Raw genomic sequence first — 25,997 nt, 5'->3', positions numbered from 1 at the left:
CATGGAAGCACTCTGATAGCACCATATAATGCACAGTATTCATGAGTTTAGCAGGTAAAAGCTGTATGATAATGTGGATAATCCGTAGCAATGAATGGTTTCTGGTGCATTCTGCGCCCAGGAAATAACCGCAGACAAAAGCTCTCACCTCCTTCTGACATCTTGGCTTCTAGTATATTACCAAACTAACTGCTTTATGGATTGAAATGAAAGCACTGCAACCTTAAACAGTGTTGCCTTGTCTCTAAAATATGACGTTCCCATACAACAAAACTGCATTGTGAATTACGTTTTTGTACGCAATGATTGTCTGCATAACTCCGCGTAGGGAAGACGTCAGGGTGTTGGATGGTTCAACAGACTTTCACCCAGGTCCACTTTTTGCATGTTGCTATACAGAGCCCAGTCCTTTGAGTTAATACTTGCAATCTTAACTTGTTCTCCTCTTTCTACTGCTAACTACTAATTATATTCAAGCATCATCAGACACAGTTTGAAAACATAACAGTTCCACTGGGGCAAACAGGATTGTAGGAACTCCCTCTACCAGCCAGCTATGGCTGTGCTTGTGTGGTCACAGCTGTGACTCTTCATCTTCTTTAAACCATCTATCTACTCATTAATCTGAAAAGAGGAGCAAGGACACAGATGAACTAAAAGGCTCAAGTGTGTTTCCTTTCTATTTTTAACCACCTACTCCAGAGAGTTCATCATGCTGTTGCTGGCACTTGACAGATGCTAATCAGTCACAGTTTTCATTTCACTATGAGACGATGAGTCACTGGCCCCCACCCCTCATATATAGGACAATGCTTTTCAGTTCTATTCTGTATTGAACCAGTACTCACAAAAGACAAGACATAAAAAACAACCCAGCGATACCATTTATAGTCCTTTTGCATCGTATTATGACTGTTTTGCATGTCTTTGTATAGTTATTTGATTGACTTCCCTAAAATAAATATTGTCACTTCATACAGAGGCTCAGGCCCAGCCCCCCCACCCCCGAGCCCTCCGGCCCTTTCTCCTGTGCCCAGTTTGCTCATTCAGTAATCTCTCTGCATGAATAACTGCTTTCTAGATGTGTCTGCATGTCTGTTTCAATATCTTGAAGAAACAAAACTGCATATCAACTGTTTTCCTTTCCTTCCTTTCTTTCCACCATCTTTGACCTTTATGCCATCTTGGCCATGGTAGGGAGAACCAGGTTACACGGGCGCTCCTGGGTTAAAGGTAAAGTCGTTCATGAGCAGTGTGTGTGTGTGTGGCAGTTATTACATACCCAATCAGATCAGTGGGTCATAACTGTCTTTCTTCTACTGCAAAGGGCCAGGCTGGCATCCATGGTTCCCCTGGCATCCCTGGCAAGAGGGGCTACAGGGTAGGCCTGGCATGGAATGAGCACCCTAACTGTCTGGTTGTCCTTCTGTCACTCATCCTTATCCCTATAGTAACTGGATGTCTGTAAAGTCAGATATTCATCACATCAGTGTTTTGTGTTTGTGACTGGCCAAAGCTCCGATTAAGACTCAATGTGCTTACCTTTCTGTACTGTCAGCTGTGCTTCACGTGCCGTTTGTTGGAGTGCTTTGGTCTCCACAGTGGATGGTATAATTAGCCTAAATGACTGCTTCAGAATTGGGCTAGCTAACTCTTTATTGTTGTAAAGTACAAACAAAATAATTTCTAAGAACACTCATACATGCATTGATGATGATGAGGGAGTATTCACACCTGCCTTGTTAAGTTCGGTTGAATCGAACCCTGGAGCGTTTACCCTCTTGGTGCGGTTCGTTTGGGCAGGTATGAACACAGTAATCGCACTCAGGTGCAGCACCAAAACAAGCGAACCGAGTCCTCCTTGAAGGGGTGGTCTCGGTTCGCTTCCAAACGAACACTTCGTTCGTGGTGAGAACATGGTCCGACCTCGATCAGGCCCAACTGGAGAAAGCATTGCACCTTTTTTGGATTAAACCAGCTCCGGTAGCAAACAGCGCTGTGCACGTCGACACCAGACAACATTACTACAAAAGAGCCAACGCTTGCCGTCACTATTCACATCAGTACTAAACAGGTGTAACGTCAGGCTGTGTTGAAGACCACGGGCATACCTGATGGATCTTCGGAAATATTTTCGGCCGATGAGCGTGTCACAGTTTAGGAGGGTTAATGCACGCCTCCTCCTGAACTGTCTTGATATGCGGCTTTGGCGACTACAGTGCATCAATACATTGTTTTCCAGTCGCCTCATTTTCAAACTGTATCGTTTGCCTTGAGTGAAAAATTACAACGAGGTAAAAAAAGATGCCCAGGGCCAAGATCAAGCCGCGTAGTTGTCCCTACATTGTTGCGTTCTGGAAGTCTGCTCTACTTTGTTTACTTCCGGGAGTTTGGGATATTCTGACCAATTAGAGAGCAGTTTCTTTGCACACCAAAATTTTGGTCTGCTTGTAAACGCTGCTGTGTGAACACAAACCAAACTCGAGGCAATATGCAACATACAGTAGTAACAATTTGGTCCCTGATTCAGACCAGAGCAAATGAAACACAGGTGTGAAAACGCCAGAATGGATTGTCTTGGATGTGTTGTGATTTGTGTGAATGTACAGAAATGCTAAAATAATCTCAACTCAAATCCACGTACCAGAGCACTAACTTGCTTTTTCATAGAGATTTCATCTACATCTCACATTCTCATCATCTTAGTTGTATCTGTGGATCCCACTTTTAGTGTCTCTGAAGGGTATTTGTCATAGAAATTGGAAGATTTAAATAAAAGTAATACTGATACAAAGATATCACTGACTGGCAACTTTGTAATCATCAGTATCCAGTACAGGATTAACAGCATAATTGGACATCAAACATCTATTTTTATCAGTGAAACCCTATTTTTTTATTGTTCTTGTCTGGTTAATAATAATGTGTGCTACTTCTGTCTGTACGGCAGGGTGACAAGGGAGCGCCGAGCATCGCAGCCATGGGAATTAAAGGAGAACCAGGTTCACCAGGACTGCCAGGCCTAATGGGACACAAGGTAAAGGGCAATAGTTTGATTATTGGTTAGATTCCTGCATGTACAGCAAGGCCTCCATCACAGATTATTAAGTATCAATTAAAAAAAAAGCTAGTGCTCATGGAAGTCACCGTATGCTATTCCTCTTACAGGGTAACACAGGCGGACAGGGAGACAAGGTGAGATACTATAAAACAGCATTATGGAAGGACTACTTTCCAAATATTAACACAAGTTGAGAGTTTTTATGGAGAATCTAAGTGTTATACCTTAATTTAACATCTAGGGAGAAGCAGGCCCCGAAGGCCCAGCTGGACCAAGAGTAAGTGGTGACCGACAGATTCATAACAACATGTTGCAAATATTGACACAATTTATAATCATTATGTTCATGATGGCGTTTACAAATGGTATGTTTCACCTTATAGGGTCCTCCAGGCCCAACTGGGGAGCCAGGAAAGGCTGAAATCCACAACAATGAAAATGTATGTAACTCGTATTAAGTTGCAATTTTCTATCATGTGTGAAAAAGTAAAGAATAAAGTAAAGAGTATAGTAACCTAACATTTAATATCCCTCCACAGGATATTCGCAACATACCCCTGATGGTAAGTACTTTCTTCTAAGGTTCATCACGACATGTGCAGAAACAGTACAGTAGTAAAAATTCTATTAAATGACGTGATATCTTCTGCTCCTATATAGGGCCCCCCTGGATTACCTGGACCTTCGGGGGCCCCTGGAATCCATGGTACCAAGGTAGGAGACATTTTAGAACGACATACTGCATTTCAAAGATGAGCCACATTTAGAAAAATAAATATTGTTTTTTGAGCTATTTTGTTTTAATGTTTTGTGTGTCCTATAGCCAGATTTACCTGTTAGGGGTTCCAGGGTAAAACCTTTGCTCTTGGGCCTCTATGCTGGATTAACTGGCCCCAGGTTTCGTGTCAGTTTTTTGTTTTCATTCAATTAAATGCAAAAGTATTTAATGGAGTATAAGAACTGAAACTTTAAGATATCGACACAGGAAACCTTCTCAAGACATTGCCAAAGGATTAGGTAATAATGCAAAGCCAGTTTTAGATCATATTGTATCTGCATATTGTGTTGCAAATCCCCAAACACAGTGACTACATAGGAGGCGTTGCATGAGCAGCATATTAGTAGACTAGCAGTAGCAACCTCAGTGTGTGTGTCTACACAGGATGCTTTCAGGTGGAACCCAAAATATTTGATCATATTTGATCAGCGCTGCCTACAGTTTGCCCGTTTGATTGAGTTTCGTGAGCCTGGTGCGATGCGATGGATGGACCTCGATTGCATAAAGTTGATGTTGAGCCGTGATTATGCAAATTCAGACATGGCGAATGGTCAACTCCCCGAGCCATATTCATGATCATGGATGTCCCCCCCACCGACGCAGCCCCTAGCATTGTTTTAATGCAGAGTCGATTTTGATCTGAATGCCGGCTAACAAATTTACAACTAATAAAATTACTAGAAACAAATTGATGTACCGTGAATTGGGGGTCCCTGAGGGTCTTTGGCCCTGAGACAGTTGCCTGCTTTGCCTAGTTTGTAATACAGCCTTGGTGTGTCCTCAGGGTGATGTTGGTCTGCCAGGTCCTCCAGGAGTCGACGGAGAGAAGGTAATACTTAGTTATCAGTACGCTATATTATTAGCCAGGCAGTTGAATTGTTACATGAACGTATATTGTGATAGAAGTGTATTAATTGAGATAACAAATATGTAGGTATGTATATGTCTGTCTTACAGGCACAATTATGTGAGGTGACCTTGACCTCTTGTGTTTTTTAGGGGCCCAGGGGGAAGCCTGGAGAGCCTGGTCCTGCAGGCCCAGTCGGCCCCGAAGGTCCCAGAGGGGAGGGTGGTGTCATGGGCTTCTCGGGACCCAAAGGAGATAAGGGAGACATGGGTCCATCTGGATCACCTGTGAGTGACAGTGTTAACCACACACCACAGCATATCACATCACCGCCTGGGGTTCCCTGACCAAAGCCCAAGTCCCACATCTGTCATTATCCAGAGGGAAGGCCTTGGTTTTTCCAGCTGCTCTCGTATTATCTAATTAGAGACTCACTGGCTTGGAAGGGACCCCAGGAATGACACTGCGTTTAACCTTTAATTCACTGTGGCATGGATCCCAAATGTGGCCCCATATAAAGGGCTATGCTATTTGTAGCCTGGTGATGCTTCAAGAGCAGCTCCAGTAAATGCTGTTCTTCTGTATCCTGTATATCTGTATATTTGACAGTTTGCTAATGTTACTTATTTAGGGAGACATTTATTTTGCTCTTGATAATAACATGTTAATGCAAATTTGTTTTAACGCCACTAATTTCTTTAATGCATCAACGCAATTGATCTTTTGGAGGTTGTAGCGGGCTCAGTTTTAAAGCTAGTGATAACACTGGTATCATATTAAACTAGAAAACCTAAGGAACCCATTGGTACCAACCATGTAATGCTAGCTCGTCGTGAACGTTAAATAACGCTCCAAACTTGCACTAAATTTTGGTGAGGAAAAACTGTCATGGCCATTTTTTCAAAGAGGTCCCTTGAACTCTGTCTTCAAGATATGTGAATTAAAACGAGTTCTATTGGTACCCACGAGTCTCCCCTTTATATAAGCATATTTTTTCCACTCCTATGTTGATAAGAGTATTAAATACTTGACAAATCTCCCTTTAAGGTACATTTTCAACAGATACAAAATGTGCAATTCATTTGCGATTAATCACAATTTAATATTCTAATCAATTGACAGGCCTAATTACTATAAAAGCTAAAAGAATCCAACACTTTTTATAAACCATATGGTGCGATTGGTGTAAAGTTTTGGTAATGGATATCAAGATTGGATGAAAATAATTTGTCTTATGCTTTGATTCTGACGTAAAGATGAACTCATCAGTCCCCGCTCTGCCGTTATCGTGATGTTCATCTCCCCTTTCTTGTTCTGTAGGGTTTAGATGGCCCTACGGGTGAAAAGGGGCCTACAGGGGCCACTGGCCCAATTGGATTACCTGGCTCAATGGTACGCAATGGTGCCCCTTAGGCTGCATCTTTCTGGATGCAGTGTCTGACCTGGAAAAAGAGGGAACCGTGGAACATATTTTGTATTAACCCCAAATGCTGTGTGAAAAAGTGCTGTGTTGCCTAATTTTTCATTAACTTAATAGTTTGTCTGAGGAAATGTGACCTTCTGTGTCTTTGCCACCTATTGTCACAGGGTCATAAAGGTGAATCTGGAGAAGGAGGAAGGTCAGAAATGGTAAGGGTCAGTCATTAACCCGCAGGTCTGATTAGTGCACTTCATGGTAAATTAGAGCACAGCATGTTTTATGAGCAATATTTTCTGAATTGCTTGTGTTTGTGTTTGTCTGTATTTAGATCTATGGTCCTCCAGGGCCCCCAGGACCTTCAGGACCAGTTGGCCCAGCAGTGAGTCAAATATGCCTTTCAACCCCTAAATCTTAACACTAGCTCATGCTTAAAGCACACTCGCAAAGTGTTTTCTAGATAATTTGGCTTGTGTACTGAGAATATGACATCTCCAAATGTAATGATCCAATAAGAATGATGATGTTGTAAATGGCAACACATTGACATTTGCAATAGGAGAATGAAAGGGTTGTCAATCAAGCACAGCCTCCCCACACACTAAGAAGAGGTCTTTCAGGTAAAATAAGGGAAAACACCTGGGAGGGACCATGAGTGTGCAGAAACGGATGTAACTAAATATGTGCATTAAGAATAATATAACCTACTTACCTGCACTCAAAGTAACTGGGCCAGCATTTAGCTGTAGCACATCATTTTGCACGCCACCTGGAATTTGAATGCAGCCAGGTGACAAAGATTCAGATAGAATGCATGTGGAATTTTCTATATGTAATTTGTATCAACATTTTGATTACATTTATCCCTACCCATAAGTACTTCCTGTTTAGTTTTTGAGAGTGTAGGTGCTATTTTGATTTGCTCCAGTTTATTTATTAACCTAAAACAAATTCTAAATACCTCAATAATTTAGTTAATCATAAATAATGATCATGCTACATACAAGAAAAGTATAGTATCATCTGCATATAAAGAAATTCTGAATACTTTGTAATTTATATTTGTACCTTTTAACGAAAGTGTTTTAAAATGGTTTTCAACACTTCATAGTCATTTAATCTGTTTCACAGGGAGAAATATAATTGAGTTCAAATGAATTAGACAAACTGGAATAAAATAAAAATGAAATAAAATGGACATGGAGTTGTTCATTAACCGAGGCGCCACTGATAGAGGTGGCTTAAACATGCCAAACTTGTATTTCTACTATTCATCTCTTGGAGCTCCTCAAATACACCAGTGATATGCACTGGCAACAATTTAGATACAGTATAGATTGTGTTGGTAATCCCATTCTTTTTGTTCCATCCAGGGATCTCAAGGATTTTCAGGTCCTAAGGTGAGATATTGTATTAATGGTAGATAAAATGATATCTACCAGCTCCTCATTTTTTTAAAATCTGCCCCCTTTTTATATGTTGTCTATATCATAGCCATTCAATGCATGAAAGTATAAGGATGGGATTATATTTTATCATATCTCTCAGGGAGAACCGGGCATAGGCATAAGAGGAGAAAAGGGAGCGAGCGGTCACAAGGGTGACAAGGGAGACAGAGGCCATCTTGGACTTCCTGTAAGTACACTGTACTCCCTGTCTGTTCATAAGTATCACAATTCCTTGCCTTCTATCTTCTATTTGTCTTGTATCCTGTTAAGTTTTCTTACTTAATTTTGATTATTTTAGGGATTATATCACTGCTTCAGTACAGAAATGTTAGCAGTATGCAGTATCAACCTTAAAAAAAACATATTGGTTTAACCCTAGTTTAGGCATTTGTTACTGACTGATGTTTTATGTCTCGGATGTTGCTTCTATGTCATCATAATCCTGTTGAAATGTTGCATGGAAGGGCGGATTGTTTCAAAGGAAGTAAATCATTAACATAACATATCTAAACATATTACTGCTTTTATTGTACTTTTTTTTTTATTCCAAATGTTATTCGAATGATGTTTTATATTTTCTTTTATAGTTTTCAAAATGGAGTCTTTGGGTTTCTATTCTTTGTTCTTGGTTAACACTCATATTCTCATTCAAAAACCATTTATCTGCACTGTAGATGGTCAGAACGGTAGAATTAGGTTGACTCAGAGGAACCACATTAGTTATTCCTGTGATAGCGATATGCGTCACATCATTGCAAAGTAACTCCTCTTTTTAGGTGAAACTATAGATCATGTTGAATGCCATATTGTATTGTTACAATAATACAGTAACATGTCATTATGGGCAAGAAAACTGAGCAAGTATACTCTAACCTGCTGGTCAGGGGTGGAAACAGTATCAACACAACTCAGTGAAATACGTAGTAGCCAAGTGAACTCAGTGCATTGCAATTCAACAAATCCCTTTTTTGTGGGGTGTCTAGATCAGAAAACATGTGATTCAACAAGCCGTTCAGATTTCCGTTCTGCTCCCCTTCCTGTGTCACATGCAGGCTCATTAGAATATACCGCCCACATCTTGAGAACTATCTTTGCAAAGGTGCACCATATTTTTCTCAATCAGAGCAGACTGGGACTTTTTCAGGACGGGGTCTTAAAGAGACAGGCGCTAAAACAGAGAGTTTCAGACAGAGGGTGAATACAAGTATATTCAGACGGACAGGATGAGAAAAATAATTTGTTTTTTGAACATTAAAGCATGTAAACATGTTCTAGTCAACCCGGTCTCACTCCCAACTCATCAAATACCGCCGGGCAGCACCCCTCGGCATCAGAAACCGACGCACACAGGCACCCTTTATCTTTCAACTAACTCCAATGTAAACACACCCGCAGCGTTATTCAACGGTCGGAGCGAAGTGACGTAGTATTAATAGCGTGAGAGTCCACTCGGGGCGGGCCGGAGTGGTGGTGGATGGGTCAAACAAACACAAGACTTTCAACCAGCAGACCAGTGTTCGTGTCCTGTGTGAAACTAAAAGTATCGTTGACCTATTCAGTGAAGTTCAGGTCAACCACGACCGTTTCCTAACCCTACCTAAGTGGTTGTGTTGCCTAAACCTCACTACCTGTGAAAATGGAAGTTTATTTTGAAAGGACACTATGCATGTAACGAGTGTGTATTGACACGCCGTCCCTGGTCCGTCCAAAAGTAACAAGGGGTACCCCGTGCATGATGCTCCTGATGCCGAGGGGCACTGACCAAGCAGCGGTATTTGGGGATGAGAATGTGTTGTTCTAGTAGAAACTCAAAATACTAGTATGAACCTGAAAATGAGCATAATACGTCCCCGTTAAGAGACAGACTAACACATTGAATATGAAAACAGAGTACAGAGCGTCACTATGAGCCACAACAGGGCCGTAGACGTGACGTCATCATCATCCACCATGAGCAGTAAAATACCCACAATTACTGTCACTCACTTTACCTCTACCTCCACCACTTCCGTCACCCTTCATTTGTCATCATCTGAATGTGTTTTTGAAGTCACTTGAGTCACAGCTTCACTCACCCCCCTCACCTTCCCATCCCAACCTCCCCACCTTCCTCCCACCATCTCCCCCCATCATCTCTGCTCTCTAACTGTGTACAACGCTATACAGGGGGCTCATGGGTTAGACGGCAGACCGGGTCCAGTGGTGAGTGGCACAAGTCCTGTTCACCCCCACACCCCCTCCCATCCCCACCCTCCTCCTCTTCCTCCTCATCCCCCCCGCCCCCTGCTACAGCTTGCTTGATGTCTGCCATGTCTGCTGCTTGTCATGTCCGCTTGCTTTCCTGCTTCACACGTTTGTCTTGTCTCTTTTCCTTCCTAAAGTAGCTCGGTGAGGACAAGACTGTTCAGGGTTGGGTTCTGAGGATGCACTGGCGTGAAGAATCTACTTTCATGGCAAACGAGGCAACTCTACATATCACCGTTATGCCGCTATGGTTTATATTGATAACCTCTACAGCAATCATTTAAGTTGGCTAGAACAAGATTTTTTTCTCTAAATTCCAAACTAAGCAAAGAAGAGCATCCTATAGCCCATAACTGAGACGCCGTATTATAACATATACCATAGTACCAGTTTATAGCAGATATCCTGGTATCAGCAGATACATTGTCCGATAAATGTCGTAAATATCAGCACAGAAATGCCAAGGATATGTTTGAGGTCATTCAGAAACAGTGTCTCCGTTACATAGGTTGTCCAACACAGATCACTGACAAGATTATTTTTCAATTGTAACACATGCCGCTCCCTTGGTCACAATTGAATGCAGATTTACAGGATCCTTATCAAAATTGTTTGTGTTTATGAGAAAGACAGTGTCATAAAATGTTTTAAATGTTCAAATATATAGATCAGTATTGGCCTCATAAACACAATATTGGTCCGGCTATACACCCTGTGATTAATAGAGCTTAAGGGCTTAAAGAATAAAAAACATAGGCCTACTGTTAATTCTCAACAGAAATAACCACACCTTGATTTGATATAATGAAGACCTGCCTTCATTCCCGTTAATTTCCCCAGTTTTTATGTCCAAAATGTAAATTTTTTTTACATTTTTACATTATCACTGTAGAAGCCAATTCTCATTCTCATTCTCTCAAGCACACTGGCAAAGAAATGAGAATTGGCTTCTACAATCACTCACTGATTAATTGCGGCCATCTCTTCTTTGCCATTTTTTCAATCGCTGCTAAGCCCCGGTCAATGAAACTCAACACTTCCTACACAGATGTTTCACATTAAAAGCCTTCCCTCGGTTAGTGTAGGCTGGGGAAAAAAATAGAAAAGCTGCATGTAAGTCTGATGTAATCTTTTTTATTTCAAGTTTTAAATACTGACAAAATTCTTAACCAACAAGGTCTACAACGAAAACATCTCCACATATGTAATGCTGCATTCACATGGAAGGCAGGCAGACAGGCAACACCTTCTGGACAGCACGGGAAAAAACAAACAAACAGCCCGACGGAATGGCAGGACGGCAAAATTAAACACGCATGATGATATGTTGCTATACTGATGGAGTAAAAGACATTAAATAATAATATTTCATGTGTACTATCTTATGTAATTATTCTAGTAATTTATTTATAATTTATATATAATTTAATAGTTATTAAATGCAGCTTTCTCAGCTAAAAGTTTAAATATTTTAACTCTGGACAGAGTTACCGTTACCGTTGTCGGTATTCTCTGCCAATCTCACCTAATTTTACCATCCTGCTCTTGTCCACTAACGTGATTTGCCGTCTACCGTCTGCCTGGTTCCATGTAAATGCAGCATAAGAACCAACAAGCACAGACTAGAGATATATAGGGTACAAATCTAAATAGAAAGACATTTAGTGTTCACATTCAAATTAGGATATGGATCCACAAAATATTAACGTGAAACATCCGTAGGAGGTGTTGAATTTTATCAACAGTACATCGATCAAAAAGTAGTAGAGATTGGATTTATTTAATAAGTGTGTTTCTGTTAAAAAGAGCAACTCACAGCTGTGAACTATGACATGACCCCCTTTGTTGTGCTAATGGAATACGTGCTTCAGAAATTTACCATATGCAAAATGTGTCCTTAATTCAAGAAGAAGGGGGGGGGGGGGGAGTTATGTTAATATCAGCTTTTATTTGAGTGTTTATAGTTTGAGCACCATAGATTTGTCATTTCTGTTACCCCAAGATAACTATACTTAAGCATGTTGTGTTTATGAGAAAATATTGTCTCCTATCTATCATGAGCAACCATGGCTGCTCTGGGTTTGTAGGTTACATTACATAAGGCTAATGCTCTTTCAAATGCTCCCATTACTAATGGGATGTTGCCTCGTGCTGCCGAATTTCAGTCTTGTCCGATATTGGACGTCACAACAGTGTAAAATCCTCAGTCCTCAATCCTGCCTCAACGGTTTCCTGCCTCATGATCCTCTATCAGCAGTGGGCTGCAAAGTTGCCATTGCTAAAAAAAAAAAAAATATCCAAAAGGAGCATGCAGAGATGCCTGCGCTGCATGTTGACATGTCATACAGTACATTTAGACGGCTGTATTCAATACGGCGCTGTACATTACTGGATATGCCTGAGATGCAAGGTCTTCCTCTCCAATCCTGACTGCTATACTCAGACAGAGAACCGCAGCTGTTGACATGTTATTCATTTTCCCTCGTTTTAACAGTTTGGACAGTAGTTCAACAAGCTTGGTGTGTTAATGCTACAGATGTCACGACAGAAAATGATTCTGTCTAAACAAATATATAAATGATCCATGACATTATCTTTTGTGACATCTATTCATTTCCACCAGAAAGCTTGTTGATTTACTGATTTAATGAGGCATTTAAAGATGATATTTCCTCTAGTACTATTCAGTTTGTATCTGCTAACAGGTATTTATTTTCCGTATTCTGTTTTAAAGGGTCTAATAGGACCATCGGGTGTGCCAGGGCCAGCAGGACCAAAGGGGGAGAGAGTGAGTATCTTTGTGTGTGTTTCTCTTTCCTGAATTATTCTAAAATAGATATAGTTTTAGGAGAATACACACTTTGGGATTTTCTCTTGTCACTACAGGGTGAAAAGGGAGATGCAGGATTGCCCGGACCAATTGGGCCTCAAGGCATCCCTGTAAGTCTGTAATTCCATTTTTAAATATTCATCACAACAGGGAGCATCTGTGGCTCCCTAGCATACTGTAGCTCAAAGATGGCATATTTCCCAAAATTGAGCAAATATGCATTTTTCCCAAAGTGAGGTAAATATGCACAGCCGCTAATGTTATTTCTTTTTGCAGGGTTTAGTAGGACCACAAGCACTCAAAGGGAACCGGGTAAGAGACCACCTATAATGTTTTGCCAATTATAAAGAGGACACGATTCTGTCTAAAGTACACACATTAGATTTCATTCAGACCAGGTCACTTCTATGCTTATACTCATTAAATTCAGCAACTGAACTAAACTATTTATGAGTCACATTAAAACAGGCCAGGCCTGATATTTGCATCCACAACATTATTTAACCTCTGCCATTATAGTCGTAGCTGCCTTGTGCCTCAATAGGTCACCTGAGCAGAACTGTGGCGACTTCAAAGACGCTCTCGAGCACGAGATAAGAACGAAAGAGCTGAATATCAATAAATAGGATGTCTCTCTTTGATATCGAGCATGAAAAGAAAAGACAGATGAGTCAGGTTATAGTTTGCTTTGATTATTTTTAATGATCCTGAATAATTCACATCAAGATGTCTTCGGCCTTTCTGAGGCAAATGTGTTCATTTCGCAGTGGCTTTTGTTTTGAGGATCAGAATAAACTTCACCAGATTAAGAGGCATGAATAATTCTTGACAATACTCCAGAAATCATTTTGTTTTATCCAGGACAAATTAAAAAAAAAAAAAAAAAAAGAATACATCAATGTTGTTAAGTGTCCTCGTCTTTTATGTGATATCATAATGCAGATTCAGTTTAGACTTGAAATTGAGAGATGGAAATCAGTCTCATGTCTGTGCAGTATAACAGCTATAAGCGATATTTTTACAACAATGGATCAAATCTGTATGTGTAAGGGATGAAAGGTGTTACTCCATAGAGAATGATCACCAAGTTCAACAGAGCTTTATTAATATTTATTGAGTTTTATATCGAATTTTAGCTCATTGATGTTTACGGCCCACCACTTAACTGCTTTGGTTCACTCTCACCGCTCTCATAGCGTCATTTCCAGCAGCATCAGGCAGCTCTTTTCAGAGAAAGAGCTCTGATAAACCTACTATACACTACCTGTCCAGCTCCACGCAAATTCCCGAACTTCCCGACAGTCAGTCTACTATAATTTATAAAGTTTGTGGATTGGGTCGGGGTGGTTGGTCAAAGCATATTTCTGCGGGTTGGGCGGTGCCGATAGGCTCTCATAATGGGTTGGTTGGGTGCGGATATTAAAAAATCCTGACCAATCAATTGGTGGAAGAGTAGGTTAGAATTTCAGTCAGCTAGGATTTTCATTGGTGGACTACGGATGGATAAACTGTTTTTTTTCTTTTTTCTTCAAACAGAACCAGACTAGTTTTCCTCCTGCTTTCAGTCTTTAAACTAAGCTAGGCTAACCATGTTCTCACTCCAGCTCTGTCCTTAACAGACAAAAATGAGACTGATGTCCATCTTCTTACTCTAAGAAATAAAGCAAATAAACATATTTCTCCAAATATTAAACAATTGGCACTGAATATCAAAACAGCCCCTGCAAAATGACACTATGTAAAAATCAGTATTTCATCTCCAGGTTGCACAGAGAATCTGTTTTCAATGTCCACATACCCTTACTCTAGGAGAATGTTTGTTTCCTTCCCATTAACCTGTGACTCTTTTAATATTTCCACTCCCATCTTTTTTAAGTCTTCACATTTCATAAGCTCTCTCAGCACTTTCAACTGGCCTCTCGTTAAAATCTTTTCAATGCACGGCTACAGAAACCAGAAGAAAAACATTTCTGTTAAACAGGCCTTAATGGGACTGTCCAGTTGAAAGTGTTGAAGACAAAGCTATGGGATTGTGTTGGTGTTTTCACTCTTTGTCCTGTCTTCCTTTGTTTCCGCAGGTCTTCCTATCCCCTTTTCCTTCCCTTCACCTTGCTCTGTGGCCTGTGGCTCTTTTTATTGCCGGGGTCGCCCTCTCTCCCTCTCACAAACCTTGGCCTCCTGCTCCTCCTCTTCCTGCATTCTAATGTAGTCCTGGGTTTAATCATCCTCCTCTTACACCTCCTCTTCACTTCTCCTACTCCTACTTAACAGTACCTCTTCCTTGCAAGCCTTCATTGTAGTCCCTCCAACCCCTGACCCATAGCCTATACCCCAAATTGGCAAGCAGTGCTCTCCCATCACTGTCAAAATGTATGTTACATTTTGATGCTTTATAGCACACCAAACATGTCGCATGTTTCTGAGCCTATCAGTCTTAAAACTGTTTAATTTGTTAGAGTTAGGTGAGATTCCAAATAGACTGAACCTTTCAACATGTATCCTGAGCCTTCAAAAAGAGCTGCCAATAATTCATCTGCTGTATTTGTATGTGTATGATTTGTAAAACTACTAAAAGGTCATGCACTGGGCTTCATAATTTCAACTCTATCCAAGAATAGCAAGACTGCACAGACAAACGTTTCATGTCACTTTACAGTGACTGCATGAATCATGAATCTCTTATCTGAACGTGAGCCTCGGCTACTAGCAACACTCACAGCTGGGCTTTGCATTCGAGCCATTTGAGTCTGAAGCCTTAAACCTGAAGAAAATATGAGATTTCAGTTATGTAGGTGATGCTAAGACAGCACTGGGAGAACATTGCAGTCAGGCTGCATATCATCGTTCCTATCATTGTGTATTCCCTATACATGATGTTATAATTTCTTTATCTGATCCCTTACAGCCTTTGACCTTGGTGAGCAGGTGTTGGAACTTTGATCAGGCATAGTAACTGTAATCTGCGTACACTTGGAATGAAGTCTCATCAAACGTAAAACAGTACAGGGATTTTTTTTTTTGCAGTCCTAGTATATAGTCAGACTCATGATGGACAGTTAAAAGGGAAAAAGGATTGATGCTGCAGAAACAAAGATTTTGTGTTATTTATTCCACACAGTCGTCTTTCTTGTAAAAATCTGGCACTTAACATTACCCACAATGCAACTCAACCACTGACAGTTTGGTCAGAGATTCAGGTTTGTTATGCTATAGCAGCGGTTAATGTAGCCCGGAGCCTCTAGCCTGCAGCAGAGATGAGCGGCGGGCTACAGAGGTCTGGTGAGATCACTTCTTTCTAACTCCACACCTCCAGGATTTTTCATTTTCAAACTCGTCGTCTTCAGACCCGACCAGTGCACAGGACAGGCAATGGTTTGCGTTACTTTGTTAAACACACCAGGCCTAGGCTGCATCCCATCACAATTATGAAAATGCCCTCAGCCTCAAACGTTGATCTCATGGGAAAAAAAATACCAGGACAACTTTTCCTTCCAACAAATACTTTAAACACAACACCCAATGCTCGCTGAACAGTTAAACATTCCGGAGATAATGTCGCAATGAAAATACACCATCATATAGTCCCCACAGCGTGGATGGCCACAGGAATTGACAGCATTGTTTTTATTAGACACTAATATGCGAATAAACATGCATGTTGACAAGTGCTTTACTATTAGCCTTTTATTTATTCCAGGAAGTTAAATATACAGGAAAATATAAATCTATGCAGAAAAAAAAAAAAAAGGCACCAAAAATGCTGATATTTTAGAGCTCCCCCTAAATCTCTCCAATGAGGTTTTCTGGGGAGTCGAAGGTTACAATATTGTAACCGTGGTTCTATAAGCGTAGACGGAGCCCTCTATCAAGGAGGCCCTGTCGCTTCTGTGTCGCTCGCTGAAGAGAGTGAATGCTGGATAAACCACAAAAACCCATCTATCCACTCTGAGCATTTTTAAATGTCTCTGACTTACCACAATGTTCAATGGGACTTGTAGTTGATTTAATGTTTTGTTCAGCAAATTACCTTCCATGATAAGATGAAAACATCAGAGTACATGTAACAGCCTTCTCACTTCAACCTTTCTTTTACTGTAGCTTGTAGGTAGTCCTGCAAAAAACCTGAAACCTGTTCACCAACTGCTCAGGCTTCAATCTCTCTTCCCTAACTCCCTCTACTTACCTTACCTCTCCACTAAATGTACATTACAAGATCATATTGTCTTTTGAAAAGGCACACCAAACATGTTAGTGAATTAAGATAACTTTTTTCTCATTTTGTCTAAATCACATATATGTAGGAATACCTGACAGATGAGATCTTACAAAAACAACAAACATTTGCTTAATGTGTGGCTTAATGACGGAGGACTAAAGTTTGTCTTTTTTTAATACGCTGTTGTTTGCAGGGAGAGAGGGGCAAGAAAGGCAACAGGGGGGCCAAAGGGGATAAGGGAGACCAAGGAGCACCTGGATTAGATGCCCCCTGTCCATTGGTATGTCAGTAGTCCGATGTGTAAACCAAGAGGCAAAAGGAAGGAGCGCTATTTTAAAATACGACATAATGTCCTCAGTTTCTCTGAGGATTCGTATTCAGTAGTCGGCTTCCTTTTGGCTCTGGTTTTCAGTGCTTCTAATCCACCTCAGGGAGGGTTTGGTCCAAGTGTCCACCGCAGCCTGTCAGAGATCTGGGGAGATATGTAATTGAATTGATAAGATCCTAAATTTCATTTATTTTTGATCCATTAAAAAAATGTCATTAGAGGTTATAGCAGGTGAAAAATGACTTGGATGGACCACAGACCACAACTCTGCCTGAGGAACCTTTTTTTTCAGGAATGAGGCAGACAGGAACCAGGCAGCCACTGCTGATGACTATCAACAGACACCAAAGCACTTTTATCTTGATTTTCAGCCTTCATCCTGCAGCACTACAACCCTGAATAGGGAACAGATTGGAGACAATCAAACTAGAGTTCTGCACCAGCCGAAAAACTGAGACCGAACCCTGCCCGAAACTATGCCTGACCCTACATGCCGTACACACTGCTTGTTGAACACACGGGGACACGCAGCAAGGCTCCTCCTCCTCAGTTGAATACAGTGTCGGCACTAGAACAATGTTTTTATTGATGTTAAGTAAAACACAAAATTCAGGCAGCAGGTGACAATTCAGAATATAATGGAATATAATGAAGTAAGGCTCTCAGGCATTCTGTATTGCTTAACCTGCCGTGACCAGAAAGATCACGGTGCACACACGCCTCTGTGGCGTCTCCTCTCCTCATTCCTCTGTGTGTTTGTTCGAGTGTAGACGTAGGCTACTTCAGAGTTTGCGGGCCCTCTTCCCCTAAACATCTGCGTTTTGAGGCTGATGGAGCCGCGTTACAAACCTCCATCAACGCCTGGCTGTAAGCTTGTACGGAATGCAGCTCTGGAGGATTCCGCTCAGCCGGTCCGACCCCCCCGTGGGTTTCATCGGAAAGCAATACAGTTTATCATATTTAACCAGTACTTATTATCATATAATTAAGTTACCGGTGCATTTGCTCATATGCAGTCGAGACAGCGGAGGCAGAGGGTCAACTAGCCAAGGACTGCATCTGCTCGCGCAATTTAACTTTGCGCACGAGCAGATCTGTTTCCTCAGCAGAAAAATGGCTTGCTTCTCCAAATTGACAAATCAATGAGCCAATGTGCAGGTGCACCTGGCTTTCAAAGGGAATGGGAGATGACAGTGATTTTTTTAATTCCTGTTACGACACAAAACACACCTATGATTAATTAGGAGACTAAATTCATTGCTCTTTGCTCCTTGTGCCTTACTTTGAGCCATGCACTTTAGACCATGCACTACCGATTGTTTTAATAGGGCCCTAAGGGATCAGGTTGGTACAGAAGCAGAACTCTAGATCAAACCCATTCCCGAAGAAAACTAACTTCTTTGTTATCAAAGAAACAATTCGTCATCACATTTTACTCCTGAAAGCTTTATAAACCTGTCAAAGTCATCACAGTGAGCCCGGTTCCTGTCAGTCCCAGGTCGCCTATACGTGTTTAGGAAACCTGCATCCAGTCACCCCGTGGACAGAAGCGGAGAGCTTCTCGGCATCAAGTAGTGGAGGACAAACACTCCTCTGCTACCCGTGAGCTGCAGAGATGGTTTTTAAATGGTTGATTTCACAAACAGGGTTTCCGAGGCTTTAAAGGGGAGAAAGGTGAACCGGGCTTGCCAGGCCTGGACGGGCTGGATGCCCCTTGCGCTGTGGTATGGTGCTCTTTCTTTCCCTTCATTCACCCCAGCATGCCTCGAACTATCACTAACCACACCCTTGACTACGGCCACTTAGATATTGCACTGTAAATTCATAAAAACATACACGTTTGCATGGACTCTTAATTGTAGTTGCCTCGCCTCGTAATAAACCAGAACTTTGCCAACTGACCTGCTGTAAAACTGAACAAGCCTTTCCCTCTGAAAACAAATACTCATTAATTAATTTAACGCAACCTTTCCTACTAAACTACTAAAACTTTCTACGTTAACTTCACATGCAGATTTATGACTGTGACTAATATCACCAATTACATAACCACAAATAATCTTAAATTTAAAGCCTTGAAATTGGTGTTAAACTATACCAGAGCCTTCCTTCCTAATCCCTTGTTTCTTACACCATCTCTTGCATGGAGCACAAATTGTTTTCCTATTCAAGGCATCAGAATACCACAGGTGGTGAAAAGCGATACGGAACTAGATGAATTTACTTGGTCAACGTGAGGCAGATTCCTGGTATTGGCATGGAAAGCATCATTGCAGCACGTTTTTTTATTTGCTGTGTAGACATTTAGCCTAGCAAAGCTCGCCTGCAAGTATAGTTTCTCACTCTCTCAAAAGACTTACTAAATATAGTAAGACAACCCGTTGCCATGGTTTCTGCTTTTGTTTCCACTGTTGTCCGCCTGATTTGGGGGACGAGTTCGTAGAATTAAATTTCGACATTGCTCGGAAGATGATGCTAAATGCAAGTTCCAGGTATTATCGGGAGTTGCTGGCACTGCTGTGATGCATCATCGCATCACAAACAGTTGTTCACAGGTTGTGGGAGTTTCGCGGGGTGGGGGCAGCGAGTCATGTCATCTTTTAAACACTCCCCCTAATCTGCTTATTGGTCCAACATGCATCTTGTTATGCACAGTCACTCAGGACATTTCCAAATGCATAGAACTGAGTTAGCAAATGGAGGTGGTTAGATTTTATATTGGAAGGTATCTCGATCATGGTTTTATATGTCTGGTAATGGAGAAAGGGATCGACAATATAGGTCTCTTTAATTTGTGAATTTCATCTTCACAGGTAAGGCTATGTGTTACACAAAATATAACTGAAATGATGTTGTAAAATATCGGTAGTCTCTATTGCAGAAAACTGACAGCCTGTTACTGACACTAGTGTCTCATAAAATTACATTTGAAGGCACCATTTATCTTTAGTGACCAGGAGAAACATGTTAAAGGTCCCATATTATGCTCATTGTCAGGTTCATACTTGCATTTTGTGTTTCTACTAGAACATGTTTACATGCTGAAATGTTAAAAAAAAAACTTTACTTTCCTCAGAATGTCTGCCTGAATACGCCTGTATTTAGCTCATTTCAACGGAATTGCAATAGAATTACGTTGCTAGGCAACAGTTTGGGTCCATGTTTACTTCCTGTCAGCTGATGTTATTTACATACACTGCAACAGGAAATAAACTGGGACACATTTAGAATGTTTACTTTTAAAACCGTGTAATGGTCTAAATATTGTATATTTGTGACATCACAAATGGACTGAAAACCTGACGGCTTGTTTCAAACGCACAATTTCTGAATACGGGCTGTGCATATTTCTCCGTATATTGAGTGTTTCAATACTTTCACAGTATTTATATAGTGCTTAAACCTGCTTTATACTATAACAGACATGACAATCTAAATTTTTACAAAATAGGACCTTTAAAAGTGATTTTTCCGTCTAATATATTTTTCACAGGAACTATAAACCCTCAGCTAGCACTGGGATAACATTGCCATCCTCCTGCTGTGTGCCACAAAGCAGCACCGTTGTGTCATGAAGCAGTCTCTCGCCAAATTTACTGAAAAATCCAACAATGTAAAGATCTCTAAATATAGAGACTGCCAATGTTTCTGGTTATGGTCTCATTTGTTAATTGTATCTATACTCAAAATGATGAATTCTTAGTTTAAAATCAGAGAGATGTGAAGTTGGCTGATCCGCTGGTTCTGGAAGTAATTTTAACCACTACAAAGGTTTCTTTTGATGGTATCCTTCATGTTCATAACATAGAAACTGAGTACTCTCCCATCAGATAATTTGATAAATCTGTGAAATTAAGTTTTTATTCTGTCAATTTGTTGTGGCAAATGACTGTAAATATACTACAATAAACATGACATTGGATCAAATTAGAGCTGTAGCACTGGGCCATAATCGCCAAATTCATCCTAAATTGACCCAAATACTGAAAGTGAACTGATTTATACTGATGAATGTGTTATGTGTTTTCTAAAAATTGTTATTACACGGCTTTGTTGAATTGCTAGGTATAACAGACCGTTGTATCCAGTAGCAGAGCATGCTATACCGTGTTAATTTTAAAACTGTTAAAACTATTACGAAAAATATATCTTGATTGAAAACAAGACTAAAACTAAATTCAAAGCAACCATTGGAAATGACAACTATGGCGAAATGTGACGATAGACACCGTCCAGCAGACAAATGAACAAAAGAACTAATTACTGTTTTAATGCAAAGTCTTATTCAACAACCTGCACGCATCTGTGGGATCACAAACTGTAGCTGCTGATAAAACATCCCTCGTTCAGAGGATGATTGAGCTGCTTGACCTGTTGCTCTAGTGTTGATGAGAAGCACCTTGCATTCAGTAATATTATCTGTCAGATATGTTACATGATAATGTTACCAGTTCTTGTAAGAAACATTTTTATGGACTAAATTCAATCAACAACACGAAAATTAATACTTTATAATATTATGACTTTATTCTCTCTTATACTACGACTTTTTACTTCTGACTTTATTCTCGTAATATTATAACTTTATTCTCAAAATCTCCAATTTGTTTTTGGGCCCTAATACTCCGTCGTACCATTGTACCATAGACCTAAAACAATTATAAATAAAAATGAAAATGTAAAACAAAAAACAGTTATTCATTTTCCACTGGAAAGGGGCTAAAGAGCACCTGGTTGCAGATCCCTGCACTAGCACATACAGTATATTTCATCTTGGAAAATTCTGACTTGGGCACAAACCTATGATGCATACAGAAATACAACAGGACTTTTACTTCCAGAACCCTCGAAAAAAATAATAATAATAATATATATCTATATATATATATCTATATATATATAGATATATATATATACAATATATTAATAATTGTAAGCTGCTTTTGTATGCATTGTTGCTTCAGGCATGATAATATTGTTCATCTCTGCAGAGTACATTGTTTTTCACATCACGTCTTGTTTTCCTTTGTCCAGGGAGACGATGGCTTACCTGTACCAGGATGTTGGAATAAAGTAAGTTGGATTAGTTTGACGCTGGGATTTTGTTTGCTAACTTCACCATGAACATTGTTTGAACTAACGTGTGATATGTTGCCTTTTGTTTTCTCCTTGCAGTGACGATAACTTTGGAATGGCTTTGTGTGATTGTACATAGGATATTTATTTTTTTACCTTTTTCCCTATTCTGTTATACGTGGAAAAAAAATTAAATCCTAAAAAATATATGGCAACATTTTTGTACAGATTTTTTATTTTAATACGTATGACAGTGTTTATGTATTGGATTTTTTTTATACGTATGCGTCATTTTAATATCGGATTGGATAAGTAAAAATAAGAATGTGTCAACATATGCATGATATTTGTGCATAATGTGAAGTGGATAATGCTTATTAACTTATTGTATTATCTTGTTTTGTTGTAATAGACCATGCTGCACTGAATTGTGGGGCTGGAAAGGATTATGTGTTAGCATTTGGGAAGTCTTAGTTGAACTCTCCTCTTTGTGATGAAGTGTTAAAAAGCAAACATGGACAAGCACTGCGTATACACCTGTTTCGATTTTTACTAAATGTTCACACAGCGACAGAAATTTATTAAAAGTGTGCACTTTGAAGTTTTGGTCATGTGCTCATATTGTACTGATGAACATGCAGACTTAAAGGATCAGATTTAGGGCTGTCACCAGAATAATAGATTTCCGTGTCCCATTAATGGTAGTATCTGAGGATGGCAATATTGGTCCATCAGTCCATCGAAGCACTTTGGTCCAGAGCACGATATCTCCATAAATAATGGCCAGACGACACGAAGTTTGGAACAGATCCTGTAGAAACGTCATAGCTGTTCATTTTTTTAAGTAATAAAAACTGATGATGTAAACCTGCTTATAATAAAAATGCTTACCACGTGACATAGTTTTTGTTGTATCATACATAATACATTGAATAATTATACTGTCAGGTTAATACTTCAAATGAAGTGTGAAAAGAAATATAAAGCTTTGTACTTTCCTTTCCACTTCCAATCAGAATATTATGTGAAAAGGTAAAGGCCTTTATATTTTTTCTTCTTTCTTTCTTTTTTTTTTTTTTACTGCCTTTTGTAGTTTTCAGGGCTTCATATGTTACACTATGATTTCTATGGCAATTTCTTTAAATGAAAAATGTAATAACATAGATTACATACTCCAATGAATTAAAATGATTAAGTGCATTTAAAGTATTTCATGGATAAATATATAAGTATTTCCATATATGCTAGAGCAGCTAGATAATTTGGCCAGGCTGATATATTTGCAGATATTAGCTTCTTGTAGATGTATCGGTATCTGTGTAGCTGCTCTTTTAGCTTTATGTTGAAAATATCAACACCGATATATTATTAGCGCAAGTCCCAAATATTGATAAATACAGACTGTATTGGCAAAAGTCCAGTATCAGTCAGGCAATAGTTTTAGTTTCAGTTCTTGACAGCAGGGTCTCCCGCTTTGGCAATGTTGGTGGGGGGATGTTAAGCCAGCGAGGGATGATGTCCTGGTTCTGCACTAGGAACTCTAACTAGTTGGTGTAAAGGGGTCTAGATGAGTTGGCACAGTGAGGAAACACTATTACACATTACTTATTACATTATGCGCTCAACATATTTTAAAATTGTGGACAGGTTTACTGTTTATTACATTAAATGCAATTGTTACATTGTCATTTTCCACAAATACCCAAAGATCATCAAGTCAAAATTTCCCCTTGGATTAACTCCAAAAAATTATGCCAAGCGGACTGCCAAGAAATTTGCCTCAGATAAACACGATCCCCAGAGGATGAACCCTTTCCATTTCGGATACTCCATGCAAGGTCCTCTTGTGCCACCTTCAGGACAAACTTAAACTGTAAATCTTTCATGAAAAAATATACGTGACGACTGTTCAATCTAACTACAATTGAGGTCACTAGGGGCTGCTAGTCTCGTTATGCAACACAAGTAATGCACGTTTTTTTTTTTTTTTAATTGTAATCGTGGTTTTTGCGATGATATTGTACTAAAACTTCCAACAGGCTTTAGATCCAAACCACACAGGCTGCTCTCATACACCGTTTGTAGCTATACCTACGAAAAGTAAATGCACTGTAATTCGTATATATCCCACAAAATCTATTCGTATGTAATCCACATTATTGCGAACAAGGAAGTATAAATAGCGGCGAACGAGGGCTGCGTAGGGAGGAGGTCAGGGTTGATGGGTGGGTCAAAAAACACCAGACTTTGGCCTGGAAACCGCTGTTCATGTCCAGACCAGAACTCAATGTTGATTTATTTGTCAAGCAACTTCCATACTTTAGTTACGCCACTTCCTGCATTATTTAAACCCAAACATTGATCTTTTCCTTAACTTAACTAAGTAGGTTTTGTTACGTAACTTCCGTACATAAGTTACACCACCCGTAACTACGATCTTTCCTAAACCTAAAAGTGTTTTTCTTGCCTAAACCTAACAAAGTTGTCTCCTGTGAGGACAGAAGATTCATTTGAAAAGACCGGAGTGGAAATTGACGCTGTACATTCGTAGGAAAACACATGAAAAATGAGGAATAACTTTCCGTAAAAGATATCATACGAACCGTTGTGTGAGAATACTTTGAACCGAACCATGCCAAGCGGTGTGTTAATCGATCATTAGGGCACAGCCTTAAATCCAGTCTTTGAGATCTGATTTGGAATAAAGTGTGTCTCCCGAAGGAGGGTGTCAACCAAGATCTCTTAATCATTTAAAAGCTTTAAAATTCACGCATGAATGATCCTGACACGTAAATGTTTAGTTGTACAGAGGGAAAGCAACAGCTTCTTGTGTTCCTTCTGGTTTCAGTTTATTGTAAATAGTTCTGCCAAGTTTGATAGCTTTATGATTGTCAGGCTCTGTGTATTAGCTGTAGTGTTTGTCGATTGTTTGTTTGTGTGTTCTAATCTGAGGCACCGTATACAGCCCATATTGTTGGATGGAAATATTGCTGCTCACCCTTAAGGCATGCTGCTGTCACTTCGTCTCATCCATTTATGAAGAAAGCTGCAACCTGCTTGGAGAATGAAGATCTTTTTTTTTGTATTATTATTAAGAACTATAGAACATTTTATGCAGTAGCTGTGCTCATTAAGCTAACCTCATTAACTCTACCTAAGTGTTGAAGAAATGGATGGACTGACCGGAGTGGAGCTTGATCCATTAATAAGCTGCTGCTTTGTTTGTGTTTTGGTCGTCTGCCTGGATTTGATGTTGCCATGAGACATTGTTGTTGGATCCTTGCCAGCAATAAAATATGCATAGTGTCCTGTTGCTGCACAGTACCTCACATTTACCCACGCCTTAGTCAAAGCTGGCCTTCATGTTGCTGTCATATTGATCATAAATACTTACGTCCAGATATGTTCTGAAATGTTCAAAATGACAATCAAAATTAAAAACACATTTCTGAGGATTTTTGTTTTTTTTCTCAAACTATGCTTTAAATCTACTCAGGTATGGAGGCTAGAGAGTGCCACTAGATCAATTACTGTCCTTTTCTGTACAAAACTGCATTTGAGAAAACAAATTTAAACACAATCATTCCAGATTACAGGACTGTTGCTCTGTTATTAGCTTAGTTGCAGTTATAGGACGGGTTTAAACCTTTATTGTTTGGAAAATAAAATGCACGGTCTCTTCAGCTGCTGTGTCCCGTAAAAATCACATGAATGTCATTAGAGATTATTGTATCTGAGGTTTAAGTTAAACC

General features: G+C 39.8%; 1 protein-coding gene across 13 annotated transcripts in view; it reads left to right on the top strand.

Annotated features, from left to right (window-relative positions):
- The window catches only part of col13a1 (collagen, type XIII, alpha 1), a 135,982-nt gene extending 110,282 nt beyond the window's left edge, over window positions 1-25,700 (top strand). For 6 of the 13 annotated variants that reach the window (XM_074645561.1, XM_074645560.1, XM_074645566.1 and 3 more), the window contains 22 exons: window positions 1,198-1,233; window positions 1,328-1,381; window positions 2,951-3,037; window positions 3,169-3,195; window positions 3,303-3,338; window positions 3,445-3,501; window positions 3,601-3,624; window positions 3,722-3,775; window positions 4,624-4,668; window positions 4,839-4,973; window positions 6,007-6,078; window positions 6,274-6,315; window positions 6,435-6,485; window positions 7,477-7,503; window positions 7,652-7,738; window positions 9,718-9,753; window positions 12,530-12,583; window positions 12,682-12,735; window positions 12,902-12,937; window positions 17,035-17,121; window positions 22,204-22,242; window positions 22,345-25,700. In XM_074645561.1, the coding sequence (XP_074501662.1) occupies window positions 1,198-1,233; window positions 1,328-1,381; window positions 2,951-3,037; window positions 3,169-3,195; window positions 3,303-3,338; window positions 3,445-3,501; window positions 3,601-3,624; window positions 3,722-3,775; window positions 4,624-4,668; window positions 4,839-4,973; window positions 6,007-6,078; window positions 6,274-6,315; window positions 6,435-6,485; window positions 7,477-7,503; window positions 7,652-7,738; window positions 9,718-9,753; window positions 12,530-12,583; window positions 12,682-12,735; window positions 12,902-12,937; window positions 17,035-17,121; window positions 22,204-22,242; window positions 22,345-22,347 (1,143 nt within the window). In that variant the 3' untranslated portion in view covers window positions 22,348-25,700. Of the gene's footprint in view, window positions 1-1,197; window positions 1,234-1,327; window positions 1,382-2,950; window positions 3,038-3,168; window positions 3,196-3,302; window positions 3,339-3,444; window positions 3,502-3,600; window positions 3,625-3,721; window positions 3,776-4,623; window positions 4,669-4,838; window positions 4,974-6,006; window positions 6,079-6,273; window positions 6,316-6,434; window positions 6,486-7,476; window positions 7,504-7,651; window positions 7,739-9,717; window positions 9,754-12,529; window positions 12,584-12,681; window positions 12,736-12,901; window positions 12,938-17,034; window positions 17,122-18,815; window positions 18,894-22,203; window positions 22,243-22,344 lie in introns of all 13 variants that reach the window. The other 7 variants (XM_074645572.1, XM_074645571.1, XM_074645562.1 and 4 more) reach the window with 6 other exon arrangements.
- Window positions 25,701-25,997: the final 297 nt, after the last annotated feature.

This window comes from Sebastes fasciatus, chromosome 9 (assembly GCF_043250625.1).
Source record: "Sebastes fasciatus isolate fSebFas1 chromosome 9, fSebFas1.pri, whole genome shotgun sequence".
Taxonomy (NCBI): Eukaryota; Metazoa; Chordata; class Actinopteri; order Perciformes; family Sebastidae; genus Sebastes; species Sebastes fasciatus.
This window is presented reverse-complemented; position numbering and strand designations above follow the sequence as displayed.